The sequence below is a fragment of the Meleagris gallopavo genome, chromosome Z (assembly GCF_905368555.1).
Source record: "Meleagris gallopavo chromosome Z, MGAL_WU_HG_1.1, whole genome shotgun sequence".
Taxonomy (NCBI): domain Eukaryota; kingdom Metazoa; phylum Chordata; class Aves; order Galliformes; family Phasianidae; genus Meleagris; species Meleagris gallopavo.
Window position 1 is genome coordinate 15,097,204 of NC_139435.1, and position 20,677 is coordinate 15,117,880.

General features: G+C 36.1%; 1 protein-coding gene across 3 annotated transcripts in view; it reads left to right on the top strand.

The window, feature by feature from the left end:
* Positions 1–20,677, top strand: part of PARP8 (poly(ADP-ribose) polymerase family member 8) — a 116,992-nt gene that overhangs the window by 61,573 nt on the left and 34,742 nt on the right. For all 3 annotated transcript variants that reach the window (XM_085212543.1, XM_085212545.1, XM_085212544.1), the window contains 9 exons: positions 754–831; positions 5,289–5,383; positions 7,730–7,790; positions 9,458–9,548; positions 12,858–12,924; positions 14,579–14,704; positions 16,750–17,314; positions 19,593–19,646; positions 19,749–19,844. In XM_085212543.1, the coding sequence (XP_085068669.1) occupies positions 754–831; positions 5,289–5,383; positions 7,730–7,790; positions 9,458–9,548; positions 12,858–12,924; positions 14,579–14,704; positions 16,750–17,314; positions 19,593–19,646; positions 19,749–19,844 (1,233 nt within the window). The remainder of the gene's footprint in view (positions 1–753; positions 832–5,288; positions 5,384–7,729; positions 7,791–9,457; positions 9,549–12,857; positions 12,925–14,578; positions 14,705–16,749; positions 17,315–19,592; positions 19,647–19,748; positions 19,845–20,677) is intronic.

Here is a 20,677-nt window from a genome sequence, read left to right on the forward strand (position 1 = left end):
AGTAAGAAGCAGAATACAACACTGTAGCTCATGCTGAGTTGCAGTCTGTACCATGAGCAGTTCTATTTACTTGAGTGCAATTATTCACAGAGAACCCAATTATGGTAAGTTTTACTTGGGTAAGCATATTGCTTTTTAATCCTTAATTTTCCAAATCTTGGAGTAGAGCTGGTCAGAAAATTAAGATTTAACTTTCTTGGCTACAGGCTGGTACTTTTGTTAAGAAATAGTAATTAAGCAGCAGTGTGTCAGAGCTTTTTACATAAGGAAACTTAAAAAATCTCATGGTTGGGCTTGAATTATTTCCTTAAACTATTAGAATTGATTTACCAGAATAAAGTAAATTAAAACTTTATTAGATCAGTAAAATGCTAAATGAATTAAGTCTAGAACCTCTCTTGGTGGGTAAATTATGCTTTGTTTAGCAGAAGCAGAAAGTGAAGTAGCTCTGAATATCTTACTGAATTCACCAGTTTCCTAAAATACCGCACTGTGTCTACATTCAGACAGAGTATTATTTATCTGATGTATTTCCAGGGTGTTTTTTTGTGCACTGCCAATATGTGCACGCTTTGTCTGCTATTTCACTGTTCTTAAAATAGGCCCACTGTACACCTTGGAAAAAAATGATACTAAAATTTCTGTTCCTAAAACTGCGTACAACTTGTTTGTAAAAACGTAATGTTACTCAGAACGTTAAATGCAAGACAGACATATTGCTTATGTCACTGTTAACTTTCCTTTTTAATTAAGGAGTCACAGCACAACAGCACACTTGAAGAAGACTCTGAAGGAGATAATGATTCTGAGGAATTTTATTACGGAGGACAGGTAATTGAGGATATTTTTGCAAAAGTTTCAAGAAACTGATACTTGAAACCTTCTATGGTTCATTCCCTTACAAATCTGTGATAACTAATTTTGTATGTATATTCAATACAAAGTAGAATGATTTGTATGTGTACATAGTATTTTTAAGTATTGAATGTTATATTGTATATTTATGTCAAACTTAAAGTGAGCTCATTTACATCTGTAAAACTGTAAGAACAGAAAATCCAACTGTTCTTGAGGGTGTTTGAAAATAGAAGCCAGTTGCTTATTTTCAGGAAATAGGTATTTATTCTTTACAGCTTATCCCATTATTTATACAAATGAGAAGTCAGGATGGATCCAAATCTGTTTCCTGCTGGAGAGTTGCCATTTGGTAAAGTCAAGAACACTGCAATTTAATGGTAAAAATGGTTATTAGAAAACAATTTTGATCTTGGCAACACTCTATCATTTTTTCTTAGCTCTGCGGTTAAATTCACCTCAGAAAATGCTACGTATTTTTAGGTAAATGTACCTTTCTGCCTTTCCTCCTTGTTCCTTTAGTAGAATTAGTTATTATTGCATCCTCTGATGTACTGAGAAATAAAATCTCTTTATATCTTCACCTTCTGCATTGTCAACAGAATGCTTCATGCTGCTAGACTCTGTGTTCAGATTTTTCTTACCTTTTTAGTCTAAAGATTACCTCAGAGAAATAATCCCTCCCTTACGTTGTTAGAACTGTTTGTTTCAATGAACATCTTAAGGAATTACAGCCAATATTTGTGAGAGTCATCATTGCCTTTGCCTGAAGGCTGAAGCCATCCATGCCCTCAGAGCAGAGAGCAGAGGCTGCAGGTGTGCGTCAGCAGCGCCGGCTGGTTGGGTTTGGAGCAGACTGCGCAGCATACTGATGAGCAGGGCACCACTGAGCCTGTTCTCCAGGCAAAACACAAGCTAAGGCTCTGTACGTTTGCTGTAAAGGAAGCTCACCCCTAAAAATCTGTGAAGAGTGATTCTGAAACTGGTAGTGAAAGAATGTATTTTTAGTGACAGAAAACAACTATCGGGGGTGTGCACTCATGTTCACTTTAGAAATGACTGCAGGAGTTGCCTCACTTCAGCTGCTGGTTCCTGCACCCTGCAGAGCACTGGAGAGGGCTGCGTACACGCATTCTTTTGCAGAGGCTGATTTTAATCTTCCTGTGAGGAAGAATCTCCTGATTTTGCCCTGTAGTGATGAGTTATGTGTACTAGCTTCATTTTTCAACTTTGCAGAAAGAGCATTAACCTCAAGGTGAAGTAAAAGCCAGCAAACAGCTGGAAGTGCTCACTTCTTGAACGAGCGCAACTGCATCTGGTAAAAGATGACTGCTTGTGCCCAAACAGATGAATGTTAGCCCCACCTATGAGATATATACCCAGAAAGCAGTAAATCATTTTGTAAGATGTAAAAGAGCTGTGCAATAGCAGCTATTAGTCAGAATTCAGTTGCCTTATATTATATATATGTAGGTTAGAACTACATTACGTTGAATTGTCATTTTTTTTTTGAGGCAGTTTATTTAATTGTAAAAATTGCAACAGACCAAAAAAAGCAGTAAAATTGCAATTAAATTGGCAATTAAAAAAAGGTGGTTAGTGATTGTGAATGTCTACAATATAAAAAATTCCAAAAACAATATAATGAAAACAAAGTGAAAGCAATGACAAGAAACCAAAAACATCATCAAAAATATATTTAATGCAGCCTAAAAAAAGGAAATGTTTAATTTAAAGTTTCTTGGCCAAGAAAATGGCATTCTAAGGAAAATCTGTTGACTGAAGTGATTGATGACTTACAAAACAGATAGAAAACCATTACTGACCTAAGTTCCTGGAGAGTTAAAAAACAGTCCTGTTCCAAATAAGGTGAGTTTTCAGAGTTATTAAATGATCATCACATGTACTGAGATTCATTAATATGAAGAAAGACTAAGTAATTTACTATGTATTTGGGGAACAAGTAAGGTAAGCTCCTTTATTTGAGAGAAGTGGTTGCTGTGGCCGTAGAGAGAGGGGACAGAAAGGTTGACTTCTGCAATCAGAGGGAATAGAAGCCAATGTAAATTGTGTGCAACGCAGCTGGAAAAGATGGAGGCCTAGGTTAATTCTAACATTTCTAAATGGTTTTAGCTAGAAAGACAAGGAGCAATTGATGATGAACCAAGGAGCTTAGAAAACGTGAAATGGCATTTGATGGGCAGTGAAAACAAGATACGACCTTTTGGTCATGAATTAAATGCTTGTATCTGCTTCCTAGGCACCTGCGTGTAATCCTCCCTAAGGATTTAATGGGTAAAGACTTTAAAGTAGCTAAGTGATTCAATAGCCTAAGTCTTATTGATTTTCAATGGGATTTAGGTCTGTAAATCACTTAATCTCCTTTAAAAATGCAACCTTTTGTCACTATATGGGACAAAATAATCTGAATTAGGTCTCAGATTAAAACTGAGGCTTTCTAAACACAGACCCTTCTGACACTGCAAAGTTATCAGATTTTTTTAACCTTTTTTTTTCACTTTCTCAGTGACTTTGTTAATTCTCACTTTGAATCTTTAGCTTCTACACTTGCAATAGAGAGTAGGAGTTTGAAACAGTAGCACTGCTGACTGGTTCTTTTTTTCTCTTTTGTGTTTAGCAACAGAAAATACTTGCAAATTTAGTTATACTAAACTCTGGCAGTCTCCTCTGCATACATCAGCATGTACGTAGCACTGATTTAGGGATGGAAAATAACCACACTGTGATCAAACAGTTTGCCAGAACACTTCTTTGTTTTCTTTTGGAATTAATTACCCCTCACTATCAGAAAATAGATGGCAGAAAGCATTATGCTGAGCAGTTCACTGTTCTGCATAGCGTTCCGTTTGGATTTCATTATTACTGGTACATTAGAGTGGTGAAAAATGTATGTATTAAGTGCAGTAAAGTGTTAGGTGAGCCACAGTCACAACTTTAGAAATCATTGCTGTGCCCTCTTTGGAAGCAGGACAACTACTATTGATACACCCTGAAAGAATTCATCTTTGGGGAAAAAAAAAGAAAAAAAAATTTGTTCCCTTGCTTGTGTGTGGGGGAAAATTGTCCTGACATGCCTTCCCAAACAGAACAAGGATAATTGGCTTATACCTTTCTGGCTGGGAATATCATTGATATCTGTAAGTAATTGCATATGCTGTGCTGATGAATTGTGTGCCTTACAGTTGAAGACTACCAGGTCTAATCAAATTATTCAGTTGATCAGTCAATTGTTATTTTAATTCAGTTGAAATTTATTTAATTAGATACGTAATGACAAGTGTGGCTCCAGATATCAGAACTGCGGTGCAACAGCACTTGGATCTGGGAGAACTGAAGAAACAGTACTGCAATTAGATAGGATTCTGCATAGCAGGAACTCCCTGCAGGAATTCATGTATAAGGATATATTTACGTGTGTGAAGAACTAATTTACAGATTAGCTCTTTACTCTTTGAATTTGGCAAATCCTACTCTCATGTCTGAATCTGTCTAAATCTCTAGAGTTCATTAACTTATGTGAAATTATTATTATCATTCTAACTGGTATAAAAGAGGTAGCATTAGATTAACAGAAGCAGGCATATTGATTACCAAGAAAATATAAGTAGACATTTAGTGGATTTTTACGAGCTTACTAAGGATTTTTGTCCTCATGAAAGATAAAAGAATTTTTTTTTTTTATTTCACATAAGCCAGCTAGACAAGCTCACAGGTTTTGTTTTATAGTGTAAACACCAACATAACTATATCTCCTTTTTATGTGGAGTTTGAAAAAAATTGGTGCCTAAATATATGTTACTTCGATTTCTATTTGGTAAAAATTCTTTAAATGAAAATGTGTTCTTCAATTATTTTTCTTTTTCAATCTGATCTGACTGCACCGATGATCTCAAATGCAGACTGAAAATGTAATAGATGCTAAGACACTTAATGTATAGAATAGTCTAATGCTTCTCCTGTTGAGGCTAGGCCATTCTGCCTGTAAAATATATGAAAACATGCAACAAATGGAGTAAAGCTTGTCCTTTCCTATTCTGGAATGATGAAACAGGGGAGATCTGATTCTTCTCCTACTTTACAGTTGTAAAATTTTAAGAGATCCAGAACAGCCCCCAGGACAGGACAGGACAGTGGAATAAATTCTTTCCATCTTCTCTTCCACAAATAAGGGTTTCATCCTCTGCCGTTTTGATACAGAGGTGCCTGCTTTTCTCCTAAGCGATATTATGTAATATATATTATATATATATATATATACCATTTCAGTGCTTCGGCTCGTCAAGGAAGTCCTTTCTGGGCTTGTTAAGAAATCTCTATGGAAAATATTTTGCAGGGGGAACTTTCAAGATCCTAGATCAGATACCAGAAATGGAATGAATAAGAACTCCTAGATTATTATTTTGTTCCGATAGGTTAGCTATGATGGAGAACTTCATAAACACCCACAGCTGGAAGCTGATTTGATAGCAGTGAGAGAGATCTATGGACCTAACGCAGTATCTCTCAGGTATGTTATTTACTGTTTTTAATGTGGAACCTTTAAAAATTTGGAAAATGAGTTCTATATAGACTTACCCTTACAGCTAAAACTATGATTTCTGTGTATTGTGGCAAAAGAAAGGAGCTCTCATAGCTAACAGTAATGCTGGATTTGGCTTCATTTCATGGCTGAGTACTCTTACAAATGCCTATGTTGAGAGCAGGCCCAGGAAGCCTGTTCTAAAACATTGTCTTTTGCAGTTCAGTAGGTAGTTGATAAGGGTGTTGTAATTTGTTGAAAAATACTATTCAGCATTACCCTAAACCCTTGTTAAACTCTTTCTCTGTCATATTGTCTTCTGCCCTGGAGATGAACAAGACGAATGATAAGAGGTTTAGTAAATATTGTCCTTAAGGAAAGGGAGAAGGAGTTAGCTTTGTCTAGTCTGGAAAAAAAGACAGAAGCTGTTTATAAACAGGAGTGATCAAATGTTCTCTGTTGCTGTAATGAGAAAATAAGAGACTATGTTGTGGGCAACAAACAAGAAATTAGGTAGATTTTAGGAAAGATTTCTACTGTATTAAAATTGGAAACTGAAGAATTCTACTTAGGCAAATAGAGGAACCTTTTTCAGAGCTAGTTAGAGAGTTTGCAGAGAGATTAACATTTTCAATACGTGTGCAAGTGAGCATGGTTCTGCTCTAGAGCATAGCTCTATGATGTATTTAATTCACTTCAAGTATTTTATAACTTCATTTTCCATTTATGTAATATTAATAATTTCATTAAAATAACAGGCAAGATGTAACACCTGTCAGAAAAATTACAAATAAAATATCAAAACTGACATACAACAAAGTAATGAAATACAGAGAATATTAATATAAAGATAATAAACTTAGGCATACATATATTGCAAGTAACAATTCCCATTAACCTCTAAATAATAATCTCTATTACTGTAGTCCAAGAGATAATGTCTACAAATATGGTGTAATTTTGAAATTAAGTGGAAATTCGTTACATTTCAGGGATCTGTTGAACTGAAATCCATACAGTTTTGTATGGGCTTAGGAAGTGAATGAGATAAATGTCTAGTTGCCAAACTGTTAACTATGAAATTGAGAATACCTTGGTAGTGTGCTCCCTAAGGCTTCTAAAATTGGAACATGGTATGTAACCTTTCAAAAACTTTAATGCGTCTAATTTGTTGAATCAGTGTTTCATTATGACCTCCTTAGGCTCACTGTCGTAGAAATTGGCATTTATGGCTTTTGGCATGTAGAAAACTTTCATGCTTCTTGCACTCAATTACAGTGGAAAATACTTACGAATTCTTGGAAATGATAAACACAGAATTAAGCATTCAGTTTCATCCTTCTCCAACAGCTCCGCTTCTCTGATTGCAACAAGCTTATCTAACAGTGAGACCCACAAAAATGCATTTCATGGAGAGCAGACGTTGTTTTTTTGGTCTCCCGCTGTCAGAAAGGGAACTTTACATATTGAAAAGCAAAATTCCTGCACCTGCAAGCTTTTCATTGGAAAAGTGTCAACTGATGTTTGAAAAACTGAGAGTGAATGCACCTTTATACCAGAAGTGCTCCAAAAGCAATGCCTCCTGTTTTGTTATGTTGGCCCATGATGTCAGAAGTGGATGGTGCTATGGCAGTAGTGGTTCAAACTTCCCGAGAGGATTCTATTACATTTTGCTGCCGTGCGACAGATGAAACATCAATGAGCATAAGTTAAATCTGCACCTTGGGAACTTTAGCAATACCGCACATAGCAGATAACATAACTGTTGCCTTGAGCGCATTATGGGGCAATTGCTACCTTTTGACAAGTAAATACTTGAATGCATGAAGCAATCCCACAGGTATTATATACCACCTCTTAGTCTGTGTTATATTTGTCTTCAGTTGTTTATCTCAAGGCTCTGCTTAGGTTACTGGCTATAAACCTAAAGTACCTATGAAATATAACTAGGATTTTCTTTTTTTTGTTTTTTTTTTTTCGTAAATAGCAATAGTGTATGACCATTATTGTTTCCTTGGTTTGTTTGTGCACTGTTAGACAAAAATACATGACACCAATGGTATAAGAGTTTGGGAGAATTATTTAAAAAAATAAATTAAGTTGCACCTTATTCAAGCAAGATCTGAAAGAAAGTCTTCAGTGCAGCAGACAGTCACCCACTGGATTTATTGATCCAATCTGTGTAAAAGTTTATTTATACACATTCTGATTTTACAGTCAACATTATGCTTTATCATTATCCTTTATAAAATCTTCCCTGTTATAAGTACTCCTTAGGCTGAGGCTGAGAAGTATATTAAAGAACTTTAATCTAATGTCATTCTTTCCTTTCAGGGAATATGGAGCCATTGATGATGTAGATATTGATTTGCATATTGATGTTAGCTTTCTTGATGTAAGTAATCTAATCACAGAACTACATAATGAACTTTAATACCCATTTAATTCTGCTACACTTCTGACTCTGAGATAAGTACTGAGACCTTCCTTTTTCAGAGGCTTGATCTTCACAAGTGGTCTTGTTATTGATTACTACCCAGCAGAAACATTACCTTTTCCTTTTACAATCACAGTTTTAAAATGTTTTTTATACTTTTGTTTACTATATATATATATATATATATTTCCTTTAAAACCCTCTTTGTAATGGCAAATGTTTTAAGTGATATAAAGCATTTCCTTTTTGCTATCTTAGACATTAGTTAGGTGAAAGCACTTCATACAATCCTGACGGAGGCATGATTGTGGCCATGATATGGGCTTGTTTATTAATAGGGGTCAGTATGTTAGTTTAAAGACTTAGCAAAAAGAATCAATGAGTGCGGTTCATAAAACTTTCCATTTTAACTTTGCTTGGTGTGTAAACAGCCGTGTTTTTCTCAATGATCCTGCTTCATGGAAGCATTGGAGTCACAATAGACTACTTTTATCTTTGCATCCAGCAGGTGAAAGGACTTCTTCCTTGGATTTCATGTATATTGTTTTGGATTATAGTGCACTAAGATAGAAAATTGCTCATTATGGTCTAGTGAGCAATGGAAGTTTGCCAAATTCGGGAAAAAGGTCAGCCAAAAGTCACTGTGATTAAGCTGATGATGGAAAAATGGGGATAAAGTAAATGGTTGAAGACACCAGAGGCCACTACCATATATGCACAGAGAGATATTAGCATATATTAATAAGTTCTTGGAAGAGAAAGAATATGTTTGCAAGTGTACTGCATGTGTCTGTCTTAATGTTTAAATGTAGAACTTGAACTTCGAGAGTGCAAGCTTGATTTGTCAAGTTGTCTTTTACATATTATAAGGAATAAAGAAATGCTGCTTTCTGACATTACACTGGGGTTAGAGTTTTCTTCCCAAATTTCAGATGTCAGCTGAAGCTCTCCTCTGTGCTCCTCATTACCTGCAGCTGATCAGGGAGAGACTTGAGTAGCAAAAGAGAAACAAGGCAGTGGTGCTGTTGATTGGCAGCATGGCTTCTGTTACGTTGTCATTAACTTCACACACACACAGACCTCACTTGTGCAGTAGCTGCCTCTCCTCTAGACACAGAATCAAGATAGTGCTTTTAGGAGTGTCATTAGTTTCAGCACATATGTATCGTATATCGTATAGGTCAGAACAGCACATAAGCTTTTCTTGGCCTCTTGTAAAATTTAAAAGAACTTGATTATACTCTGAATTATTTTAGTTGCACTCATAAGAGGGAGCAAATGTTTGCTTTGCCCTATGTTATGGTTTGAGTGTTTTCCTTTAATGTTTAATTCCTTCTTCTCACCTCTTAAGCAATATCTCTTGATAGATGGAAATGTGTCTGCAAACACTGCAAATGTAGTGCCTTGTAGAAACCCACGCTCTGTTGAAACGGGCATATTCTGACTTCAGAAACAGTTTAACACTGCTTTTAAGAGAGTTAGCAAGCAGTAGTTTGTCCTCTTTCACATCTAAATATTGGGTAAATGGATATATGGTGTTTATACCAACTCTTAAGATAAACTGACAAAATGCAGCTGCTCTTCGTATGTTTAATGATGTCTCTTCTCTTTTTATTTTGAACTAGGAAGAGATTGCTGTTGCTTGGGATGTAATTCGCACAGAGCCCATAGTGGTGCGATTGCACTGTTCACTTACACAGTACTTAAGTGGTCCAGGTTAGTCATCTGTGTATTTTTCATGTCCCTTGTGTGATGTCTTGTTCTGAGACATGTCCTGGGTGCTTGATACTCATTCACTGCCAAATCTTTGACTGTGCATGTGCTTAAATCTACTGCTGAGGGCAGTCCCGCTAGAATGAAATTATGCTTATATATATTTGCAAGATAATGCCCTTCATAATGAGATAGGCATCTTGTTTTTGTAAGGTGAGTTTTCTCAACTGGTTTTCTTGATAAATTTTGAAATGCCACTGTTTCCATTAGGAAGCTGAGGGTTTAGGAATAATTTTCTATACTGTTTCTAACATGAGATTTTCTAACTTTGGAATTGAGGGATCATCTTTACAAAAACAGATATCAGTGATTGGGTATACATACACAGATCTGAGAAGCATGTCAATATGCCCTTTTTCATGCAGCTTTGAAGAATCAGACCATGATATTTATGCTGCCAGCTTTGATTTTTATATGAATGTGTGAACTCTGGGCAATCTGTAAAGTTGAATGACAATTTTGAATGTCATGTTTGCATCCTTCTCTGGTTGCTGAGTTAAGCTTCCTTACGAGAGTAAAAATGGCCAAACTCATGCAGAATCAACTGTGATTGAAGATTTGCATTCGTATGCAACAGTCAATTTCAGATATATATTTTACAGAAGAAAGTCAGAACCAGATGTATAACTTGTATTGTAACTTGTCTGAATTTGGAGACTTCCAGTACAAGCTGTCAGTTCAGGCTTGTATCTGTGGGAGAATTCTGCCTCTGGAAAATGAATAGATATTTTTAGTCATAACATGTTTAGCTTAATCTGTCCCAATAAGCTATTTTTGTAGGATATGTAGACTGTAAGCTACTGATGCTTACTATAAGCCATGTTCTATTCATTCAAATGATCATTTTGTTACATCACTCTTTTTTTTTACCTGACTTTGGTCCTTTTCTTTGTACTTTATTGCTTCAATTTTTTCTGTAAGTATGCAAGTTTTAAAATATGTATTTGCCATAGCAAGTAGCAGTGTTAGTATTAACAATACTTCTGTCAAAATGTAATTTAAAAAATGCAGCAGATAAAAGAGAATGAAGCGTGAAGAGCTTCATGCAGTAAGAAATGATATAGTGAAATAAATGGTAACAAGAATTTGTCTTTTGCACTGTTGACAATGTTAGAACGGAAAGTTTACTTCCGAATCCGGCAACTCACTGATTGTGATAATGCATTGGTATCGAGAAAAGCAAGATCAGGGCCAGAGGCAAATGTTTTGCTACTCTAAATGCTGTTTGAGCCAGGTCAGTTTATTCACCAGAAAAGGACAATGACAGCCACTATTTTTTTGTTAACAAGATCCTTTTTCTGTATCTCCTTTTCCCCTTTGTAAATGGTGTTTAGAGACTGTCAATTTCCTCTGTGCTACATTATTTTCTCTTATAATACTTTTTGCTGATAAAATGAATAAGTATCCTTTGTACAGTACACTCCAAAGAAGGAGAAATTCTTACCACCTCATAGCTATTTAATGTCTTAATTTTACACAGTCTTTCTCCTAGTTAATGCCTAGTCTTATTAGTGTACCGGTTTGTCCCTGGTACCTTAGAAACCTGTCTTAGATTAGGATGAATCAGCCTTTGGAGGTACTGGACTACCTCCTCTGACTCTAGATCTTAGACAAGAGTTGTAGATTTTAAGATTACTAGAACTAAGAATGATGATTCTTATTGAAAATAGTTCACCTCCCACCACACGTCTTAAATTTGACAGTCTAAAGTCACTGATACCCCTAATCAAGTAATTTATCCTCTTTAAAAGATGAGGTTATGTTTGAATGAGAATCTGCAGTGCTTTGGACCAAGTCAAATTGGATAACAGGCTTAGATACATAATATTTTTTTAATTATGCATTTATTATGGGAAATTAAAGAGTAAAGTTTGGGCTTCTGAATAAAAGTGACCAGAAAAATACAGATTTTAAATTACTGATTTTTTTGATGAAATTTGAAACAGCCTCAGATTTTTTGCTTTCATTTCATTTTTATTTTACTATGGTCGTTATCACCTTATGTAATACAAAGTCTTTTTGCACTTGTAATAAGTGTTAGTTGTTGTTCTGTTTCAAGGACCTGAGTCTCTTTCAAGAGGTGCTTAAATTCGCCTGCCACTTCTATCTAGTAAATATCATTTAATAATTTTAGCAATACCAGGAGCTAATTTCCAGTCTCCATCTCTTACACTTTCAATTTTCTGACAGAGAAGTAGGAACATATTAATGGTAGGATGGAAAATTCAAGGTAATCCTTGGCAATTGGAATGCATGCACCAGGCACTTAGTTGATGAGTTAGGATGATTAAGGATCTTGTATTAAAATGCCTTTAGAAAGAAAACTCAGATACTGGTTAATTTGGTTTGTTCTGCTTTCATTTTCTTCACGTTCATATGAGCTGTACCAGTGTGGAGAAATAATTGACTAGATACATATGTTTCATATGTGGATTCAAGGTCATATCATTTTATACATTTTTATGAGTAACATAAATTAATTTTGCCTTTATTGCAGAATTTTCAATTCTGAAGTAGCCCTCTCAAAAATAAAAAATACTCCTGTACACTGCATCTCTGTAAGTCTCTGAAAGTCAGATTAGATGGGAAAACTCTCAAATTTTTTTGCAGAAAACCTAGTGTGTGTGTGTTGACATACTAAAGAAAGTGTTTCAGATCTTTCTGGGAAAGGGCTTAATTTAATTGTCAGTTACAAAGGAATGAAATCATTGTTTTTTCAATGACAGCACGTTCACGTTAGTCTACAGAAACTTCGTGTAGCAGTTCGTTCAAGCTGATCCACAGCAAGTAACAAAACTTGTCATATAGAGGCACCTTGATTTTTCAAGTTAAGACTTTCTATGCATACTTTTACAACTAGGATATCTTAATCTGTGTGTATTAAGAGTACATACTTAAAAGAAAATTTAAGAGATTAGATGAGGTGAATTACCAGCCCAGATGCATTTAATCTGGTGCTGCTTTCTAGTAGTAAAGATACATTTATATGATTAACATCGGTGGGAAGAGATATGTTCTAGGGAATCCAATTTTTAAAATAGTAATTTGCAAGATTGCAAAATATATTGGCTGATACTCTGAAAAGGAACATTCATTTCTTCATGGACTCAGGTGACATGACCACTTTTACCATTCCTTCAGTGACATTGCTTGTAGTAAATGTTCAGACAGAATAGGGTCCTTAAATATGACTTTATTGTTATAAGTTCTTGGTTATTCCTTTAAGTTCAACAGTGTCTTGTTTTACCATAGTGCCAACTGTGGATGTATTTCAGATCTCTACTAAAGAAAGATTTGGTCTGGGACATCAGCTGAAAAAGTAAGTCTGAAAAAGTGCTTTTCAATATCCTCTTTCACTTCCTAAGTAAATACTACATATTTTTTAGTTCCCAATAGAATAAAATCTGCAAGATTGTCAGGTTAGTTGGATCAAAGTTTCTTGAACTTGTTTTTCTTTAAATAAAATTTAGAAAATTTGCCTTTTTAAGCTTAATTTTGACAGTTGTATCACAGAACTTGATTTGTGCTCCCTGCCAGAGTTTTCTGTTACTTGATTATCATTTAGAAAGTAAGCTATATAAGTTTGAAAAGACTGTAGCTGAAAGTGTTTGTTTTCATGTTTCTGCTTAGGTTGTAAAGTCTCTGTAGCAGGAGTCTTTTTGAGCATCATGAGTACTGTAAGGGGACAGTAATGAGACAACCCAGGTTTTGAGGGCAGGAAAGAATGCGAGAGGACAAAGTAGGATTTTCATGTGTTCATGGTATCATTCAATTTAATTTTGCTGAGTCATCTTTTCATATATGCTTGTCTATATGTAATGAAATGACGGGAACATAGGCTTTAATGTCTGATCCTTACAGCAGCAGGGATTTCTTCAAGGAAAAAAATCTTTTTGCTGTTTGGTGTTTACAGCAATTCAGTGCTTCATTTTCATAAATCTACAAATGAAGCAATGTTGTTGAAATCTTTCTGATTCATGACTTTGAAGAAAAAATTTGAAAACTCCTCAGACATGAAAACTCTCTTAAAACATTCTAGTTGGAACACTCTCAGATTTGTGCAGTTTCCCATAAGACATTTTTGAATACATATCTGCGTAAGTCACAGATAAGCAGAAATCCAAACACTCAGTGACCCAATTGTCTGTCATGGCTGTGGGCACCAGGATATTCATCTTTGACGACCACACCTGCTGCCATTATGGCTTTAGCACTCACAGACCCTGAATGCTGGATCAGAATCGTAGAACAGTGTAGCTTGTAAGGGACTGCTGGAGGTCATCTAGTGCAGCCTCCCACTCCAAGCTGTGCTAAATTCAAAGTCAGATAGTTCACTGAGGGGCTCAGGCTGCAGTGTGAAAATTTTAGCCTTTGTTGGGAGCATGTTGTACTTTACTGCTGTTCTTGTGGATGCTTTTTCTTTGTAGTCTTTATGGTGGTGGTTTTTTTTGTTTGTTTTTTGTTTTAGCTTCTCTTGGTGCAACATTTGCTGTGCACCTCAGGGAAGTGTCTGGCTCTAGCTTCTCTGTAAGCCCCTGTGGGTAATGTAATATTCAATATCCTGCCTTCATGTTTGTGCCTTAGGAGTGTGCACTTGAGGTATGTGGCTACTGGATCTTTCTTCTGCAATCACTGGCAGGGCAGACGCCTAGAGTTGAACAAAATGTCCCTGAATTAGTTTATCTTTAGATCTCCTTGAGAGGCATATGTATGTTAAGTCCTGGAGTGGTTGTTCACAGAGATTTTATTCTCAATAAGAGTTCCATGTGAATAAGTTTAACTAAGAGGAAAAGAAAGGATTTTGAGGAACTAAATTGCCCATTCATCAGTCTACATATGTGACAGAGAAACTCTGCCTATAGAGTGAGGATTTTGCATTATGTAGGCTGCTTTGTTAACAGAGGGATACTAATATTAAGGTGCATTTGACTTGGCTACAATAAGAAACTCTTTTTTTCTTTCTTAATTTGCAGAATAATGCAGACATTTGTAACACAGCAGTGGAAGAATAGCAAAGAGAAATCTAATTGTACGCACAATAAGAAGGTGTCTGACAAAAAGGTGAAATCCCCTCTGCACATCTTTTCTACATTGCGCAGGTAATAGCAAGAAAAATGAGCTTTTATCATCTCAACCAGTACAAAATCCACCGCATATTTCACAAGGCGAAGTGTTGACTTTTCTCGACAGGGAAGTGCTCTATTTATATCTTACCTCATGGGTTTCCAGTCCTTGCCTTGCATGACTTCAAAAGCAAACTTGGCGCTATTGCAGCTTCTGTAACTATGTGAAGAGAAAGTGTGTCAGTGCCTTGCTCTCTGAAACAGCCATGATTCATTTAAAACTGGAAATAATTTTGTCTTAGTTAAATGAGTTGTATTTGTAATTTTACTAGCTTGGTAGCATTTGTCTGTTACTTGAGTAGCAAGAATTTTTCTATGTATTTTCGGGGCTGGCCAGCAGTTCTTTTCACAGCTGTGTATACTTTTTTAATCTTTTTAAAGTTGAGTAGTCACTAATCCAAGACAGAATTTAAGACCTCCTAAATACCTACTGCTCTCTAGTATTTGAGTTAAATGAGAGTTCACCACTTGTGAAATGCAGGCACAGAATTTCAAAAAACAAAGGTATTAAAAATGTAAGAAAATGGTTTATGAATAGTACAGTGGAATTCATTATGAGTTCTTCTAGTTACTCATACTCTTAAGTGTCTGTAAAATGAGGTTCTGATTTTATGTCTTTCAGGAAAATGACTATTTGCTCTAGCATGTTTTCCTGCTTATAAAAAGGTCACAGATCACCTTTCGTGAATATCTGTTGAGTGATTTTCTTTTGAACATTTATTCTTTTTTATTGGCAATTTTAAATTCCATGAATTTAGAGAGAGAGAGAGAGAGAGAGAGAGAGAGAGGGTACTAATTCATGTTTGAAGAACAGAGGAATATCAAAGATGACTAAAGATTTGTCTTTCCAAAGATAGTTAACCTGTTCAACACACTGTGCAGTGCACACTGAAGGTTGGGACTTGGTTTTGATCAAAAAGAGGAGAGAAAAGCTAGCCCAGTCTTTCTCATCTTGCTATGGCAGCTGCTGCTGCAGTTCCAAAGATTACTTTTAGCCCAGATGTGGAGACTTTCCATCCCTACCTGCATTCGTACCTCCTTTCCGCCCTAGGCTGGTCATGAGTTAATTGCAAAAGTGAGTCAGTGAGCTCCATATGCATTTTCCACTGTCGCCATTTGATAACACTGTGAGGAAACTTACCAGCCTCTGGTGAACACCTTGGAGTTTCAGATCTTTTTTCTTTGATTCAAGACAAAAAAAGATTGGGTTGCTTATAAGCTATAGGAAAACAATTTGACATATGTGATACTAATTCTTACTTTGCAAGGACAGGTGAACGTGAACATTACAGCAATAGTACATGTGCATGTTGTTTTATAAAAGCCTTTTTGCTCTTTAATTCAGTATTCGTAACGTGGATTCCTCACATTCCTATTTCTAGAGTACAGAGCTAGTATCTGTCTAAAGTGTGACAGAAGAGCATCAAGTGGGCTTCCACAAAACACTGAGATTACTGTGAGACTGTAAAATTAAATAAAGAAAAAGTTAATTCTAGCTGAGTTACCAGCTGCAAGTTTCATTGCTCATTATACCTATCACAGGATCTGCATATAGAATTTGTTATGTCTAAAAGATGGTAATTTTAATGGAATCATGCCATTTTTACTAAATAGAAAAGAGATATTTTGATAAAAAATGTGTTATAGTCTTTTATGGTTTTAATTTCAAAAATAATTTCCTGAATGAATGGTTTGCTTCAAGATGTAGGAACCATACTAAACGCTGTAAGGATATAGCTTTGACTTCTACTTAAATAGCTACTAGAGTGTTTATGTATACATGGGAGTTAAGACATCTATTTGGTATTGGGAAATTGGTTCTGCAGACATGACATTTGCTCTTTTTGGGGGAGGGAAGTGGGGCTCTGTTTATCACTAAGTTAAATTCACTATTATTATCACTATTAGTTAAATTCATAAAGACAGGTAGCACTTAAAAATTAGTGTGTATATCTGAACTTTCTTGCTTTTCTCAGTTTTGATTATGCTCCAACTATGTCTTCCCCTTCTGTGTTTTTAAGGTCGCCAAGTTATCCTCCACCTGGCTGTGGTAAAAATAAATCAAAACTGAAGTCAGAACAAGATGGCATCTCCAAAACTCACAAGCTACTGAGAAGGACTTGCTCCAGCACAGTTAAGGCAGAGGACGTGTGTGCCACAAAATCTCACAGAACCTTTGGCCGCTCGTTGTCTAGTGACCCCAGAGCTGAACAGACAATGGCTATTAAATCGCACAAACTCTTGAATCGTTCTTGCTCTGCAGCCGTCAAGCAGGAGGAGTGCATTACTTTAAAGCCCCACAAGTTATTAAGTAGGTCATGTTCTGGGGATCCTCGATGTGAGCACAACAGCACCTTGAAGCCCCACAAACTTTTAAGCAGGTCTTACTCCAGTAATCTTAGAATGGAAGAATTGGATGGATTGAAGAATCACAAATTACTCAGCAAGACCTACTCCAATGCCCCTAAATCATCCAAAATGGAGCCTTTCAAGGAGTCCAACATAGCAGAGGGCAGGCGGCTCTCTCTTACCTCAGGGCTTATTGGTATCTTAACACCATCTTCATCATCACCTTCACAAGCTGCTGTGCGTAGTAATTTTTTAAATTCTGCTCATTCTCTTCTCATTATTTTCTGAACATCTTGTTATGCCTGTTATGCAAAAGTTTTAATATTTAGGGAATATATTAGCAGATACTTAAATGAAGAACAATGAAGTCAGCTTTTTAAGGTGCATTTAAACAGCTATGCATACACATATAAACGTCATAAAAATAGAATCTGCCTAGGTGAAGATAGAGATTCCAAATTTCATCTTGAGTACAGCTCAGTGTACAGATATTGGCCACAGGAAATGTTCAATTGCACACTTCCTTGCTTTCTTTCTTTCTTACTGCAGGAGGTGGATGCAGTGTGAGCTGCTATGCAGGAAAATTGTCTTGGTCATACATGTCATTTCTAACTTCCCTGTTTGCTTCATGGGGAAAGCCATCCATTGGCTCATTCAGGTGCCAAGCCTCCTCTCCTTCTGTTCTTTTCATCTGTGATTAACATCATAATGAAATAAATCCAGTCATGGTTCAGCTCACCTTTTGCACATCTGTGTTTTGCAAAATGTTTGACCTTCAAACACGCTGACAACTGAAAGTCAGGAATTGGACCCACACTGCCCATCTTTCTTTCCCTAGAGAAATGAATGACTGAGAAAAGAAGGAGTAACACATATTCTTAATTTAGGAGATAGAGCTTAAACTTAATTAAGACATATTTTGCTTCCACCTCTTAAAAGATGTATTTTATACTCAAGAGAAAAAGCAGGTCTGTGCTCTTTCAGGGAACTGGTCTGTTTTCTGTGCTAAATGTGAGGAGAATTACTTAGGAGACAGTCCTCTCCACTGCCTTAGCCCAGTGGCACCTTGATATTCTCAGCCTGCAGAAATGGTGATCCTGTCTTGAAATGCCATACATATATTCAAATATGTGCAGGCTGAACAATGAAATTGCAATGAGTGTGTTATGTACCTTGTGATAAATCAGTTTAATAAACCATGAGCTATACTCATCAAATCTAAAAGCAGTAATGTGCTATCATTAAATCATTTATCTACATGCCATGTTGTTGATTCCTGTAATATGCACAACAAAATTAATTTAAGGTCATCTAGCAGACTTTTTGCCTGTTGCAGTTTAGATACTAATTATTTTTTCTGAATCAGCAGAGGCAGTCTGTACTTAGCAGACTTTTATCTCCTTAAGTTAATAGGAAGAGTCCCATTGATTTTAATGATATAATGAAGAGCTGACTAAGTGATTTCATTACTGATATTATTGGCTGATCTGGAAAAAATGCAAACCTTGCTTGACAGTCTATAAAAACTACCAAAATTTTATTACTATAATGCATTTACTTTGAGAAAAAAATCACTGTATATACGGTCAGGTGTCATTTTCCTGTTGTCAGCAAAAGGACATCAAGAGTCCTTTTCACATCTTACGTACAGGCAACAGATATTTGAGTAATGTGGTCAGCTGACACTACATTAGAGATGAATTAGGATCCTAACTTCTTTTCAGTTCTCACCTAAGATATTTGAATATTGTATACAGATACAATTGATGAGATTATTTCCCTGAAGAAAAAAAGTGTAAATGTTGCCAAATCGACAGTTAGAGAATTAAAACAAATAAGCCTATTTAAAAGCAGCAACTACAAAACAAGCAAACAAACAAACAAAAAAAACCACACCAAGAGAAGCCAACCTGACTTTGACTCAAAACAAGGGCTGATTAGATGTTGACATAAAGGGAGTGTACCTTACTGACTTACACAGCAAAAGTACCTTCTAATTTATACTGTTGTACATTGAAAGAAAAAGGCAGAAGGAACCTGAGTGGGATCTCAGCACCTGTTAGCATGGTGTTCTCTGAGGTGAGATCGTTATAAGTATAAAAGAAAAAGATTTCCTGCACTTCTGTGAATTACATTAGTCATTCAAGCCTAGGTATATAGTGCATATTTAGACAGACAATACATGGTAAAAATTTAAAGAAAGTTACCAAATGTCAGTTCATTTGAATGGAGTGAAGGTGCGGGTGTTTCCATACGGGATTAAAGTTTTCAAGATGCTGAGATAGGAAACCTTATCAGGTTTAAGAAATGCTAAAAATTCATCCTACATTCAGTGAACAAGGAAAAGGATTGTTCATTTGTAACGGCTTGTCCAAATTAGACATCTTCTTAAATGCAAATATTAATAATTTAATTAACATATTGGTATATTGGTATACAAAAATTACAAATATTTTATCATTTCCTTATCATGAATTTACCAACATTGAAGTTGCCTAAACTTTTTTCCTTGCAGCAAAACTATGGTGCAAAATGCATTCCGGTACGAGACCGTGGCTTTCTTGTGCAGGTAGGATGTCATGTCTTACTCATTTTTGAAACACCCTTGAGCATGAGCTGACTGTTAATTTTTTTAAGCAGATGCTGTTATTGTCATTTTCATTGTTCTTAGACTATTGAATTTGCTGAGCAGCGGATACCAGTATTGAATGAATACTGTGTAGTTTGTGATGAACCCCATGTGTTCCAGAATGGCCCTATGCTGAGGGTAAGTTGTACACTTGCTGGGATAAACAATGCGTTTTCTAAAGCCTTACATAACAGTAGAACATATAAAGCTGTTAAAAACTACTGAATTATTTCAGATCTGTTTCATCCTAATATTCATTCAAGATGCAGAAATGTAATGCATGTTAACTAGATTTTACTGAAATTTTGAAAAAAACACATTGCAAGGGAGATGGAAAGCAGGCTTATGTGCAACTATAGAAATTTAAAAGAGGGATATATTTCACTGAATACTGTTATGCTATATGGTTGTAACCAGATAAACTGTAGGAAGTGAGCTGGACTATTTTCACGGTCCCCTGGCTTCCTTCAAAACTCTCAGGGTCACTTCAGACTTTGAGCCATCACAGTATTCAGATACTCTGGTGATTATGCTATGAAGTCTTGAAGTGCTTCTGGCCCTCTTTTGCTCGTTCACTGTAATGTGATAAAAAAGCCAAGAGGAGATGTTCTGTGAAGTGTCTGATGCAGCAGTGACCTAGCCAGGGTAATGTGGTGGTTCAGCATGCCTAAGCTCCGTCTAAGCTGTTCTTCAGTCCTGCCTGACTGAGAACCAGGAATTTTACAAGCTAAATGATGCACCTCTCATGCCACTGGGGACTACACAAATTAGAAAAAAAATAAGATTAGTCCTGAAAGACATGATTTGCCTGGAGCTACTACATTAGTGCAGCTTTGTAAAGGAACATATAGGAGAATGATCTTAGAATCATAAAATGGCCCAAGTTGGAAGGGTATTCAAGGATCAAGTTCCAACTCCCTGCCACAGGCAGGGCTGCCAGCTGCTAGATCAAGTGCTAGATCAGATTGCCC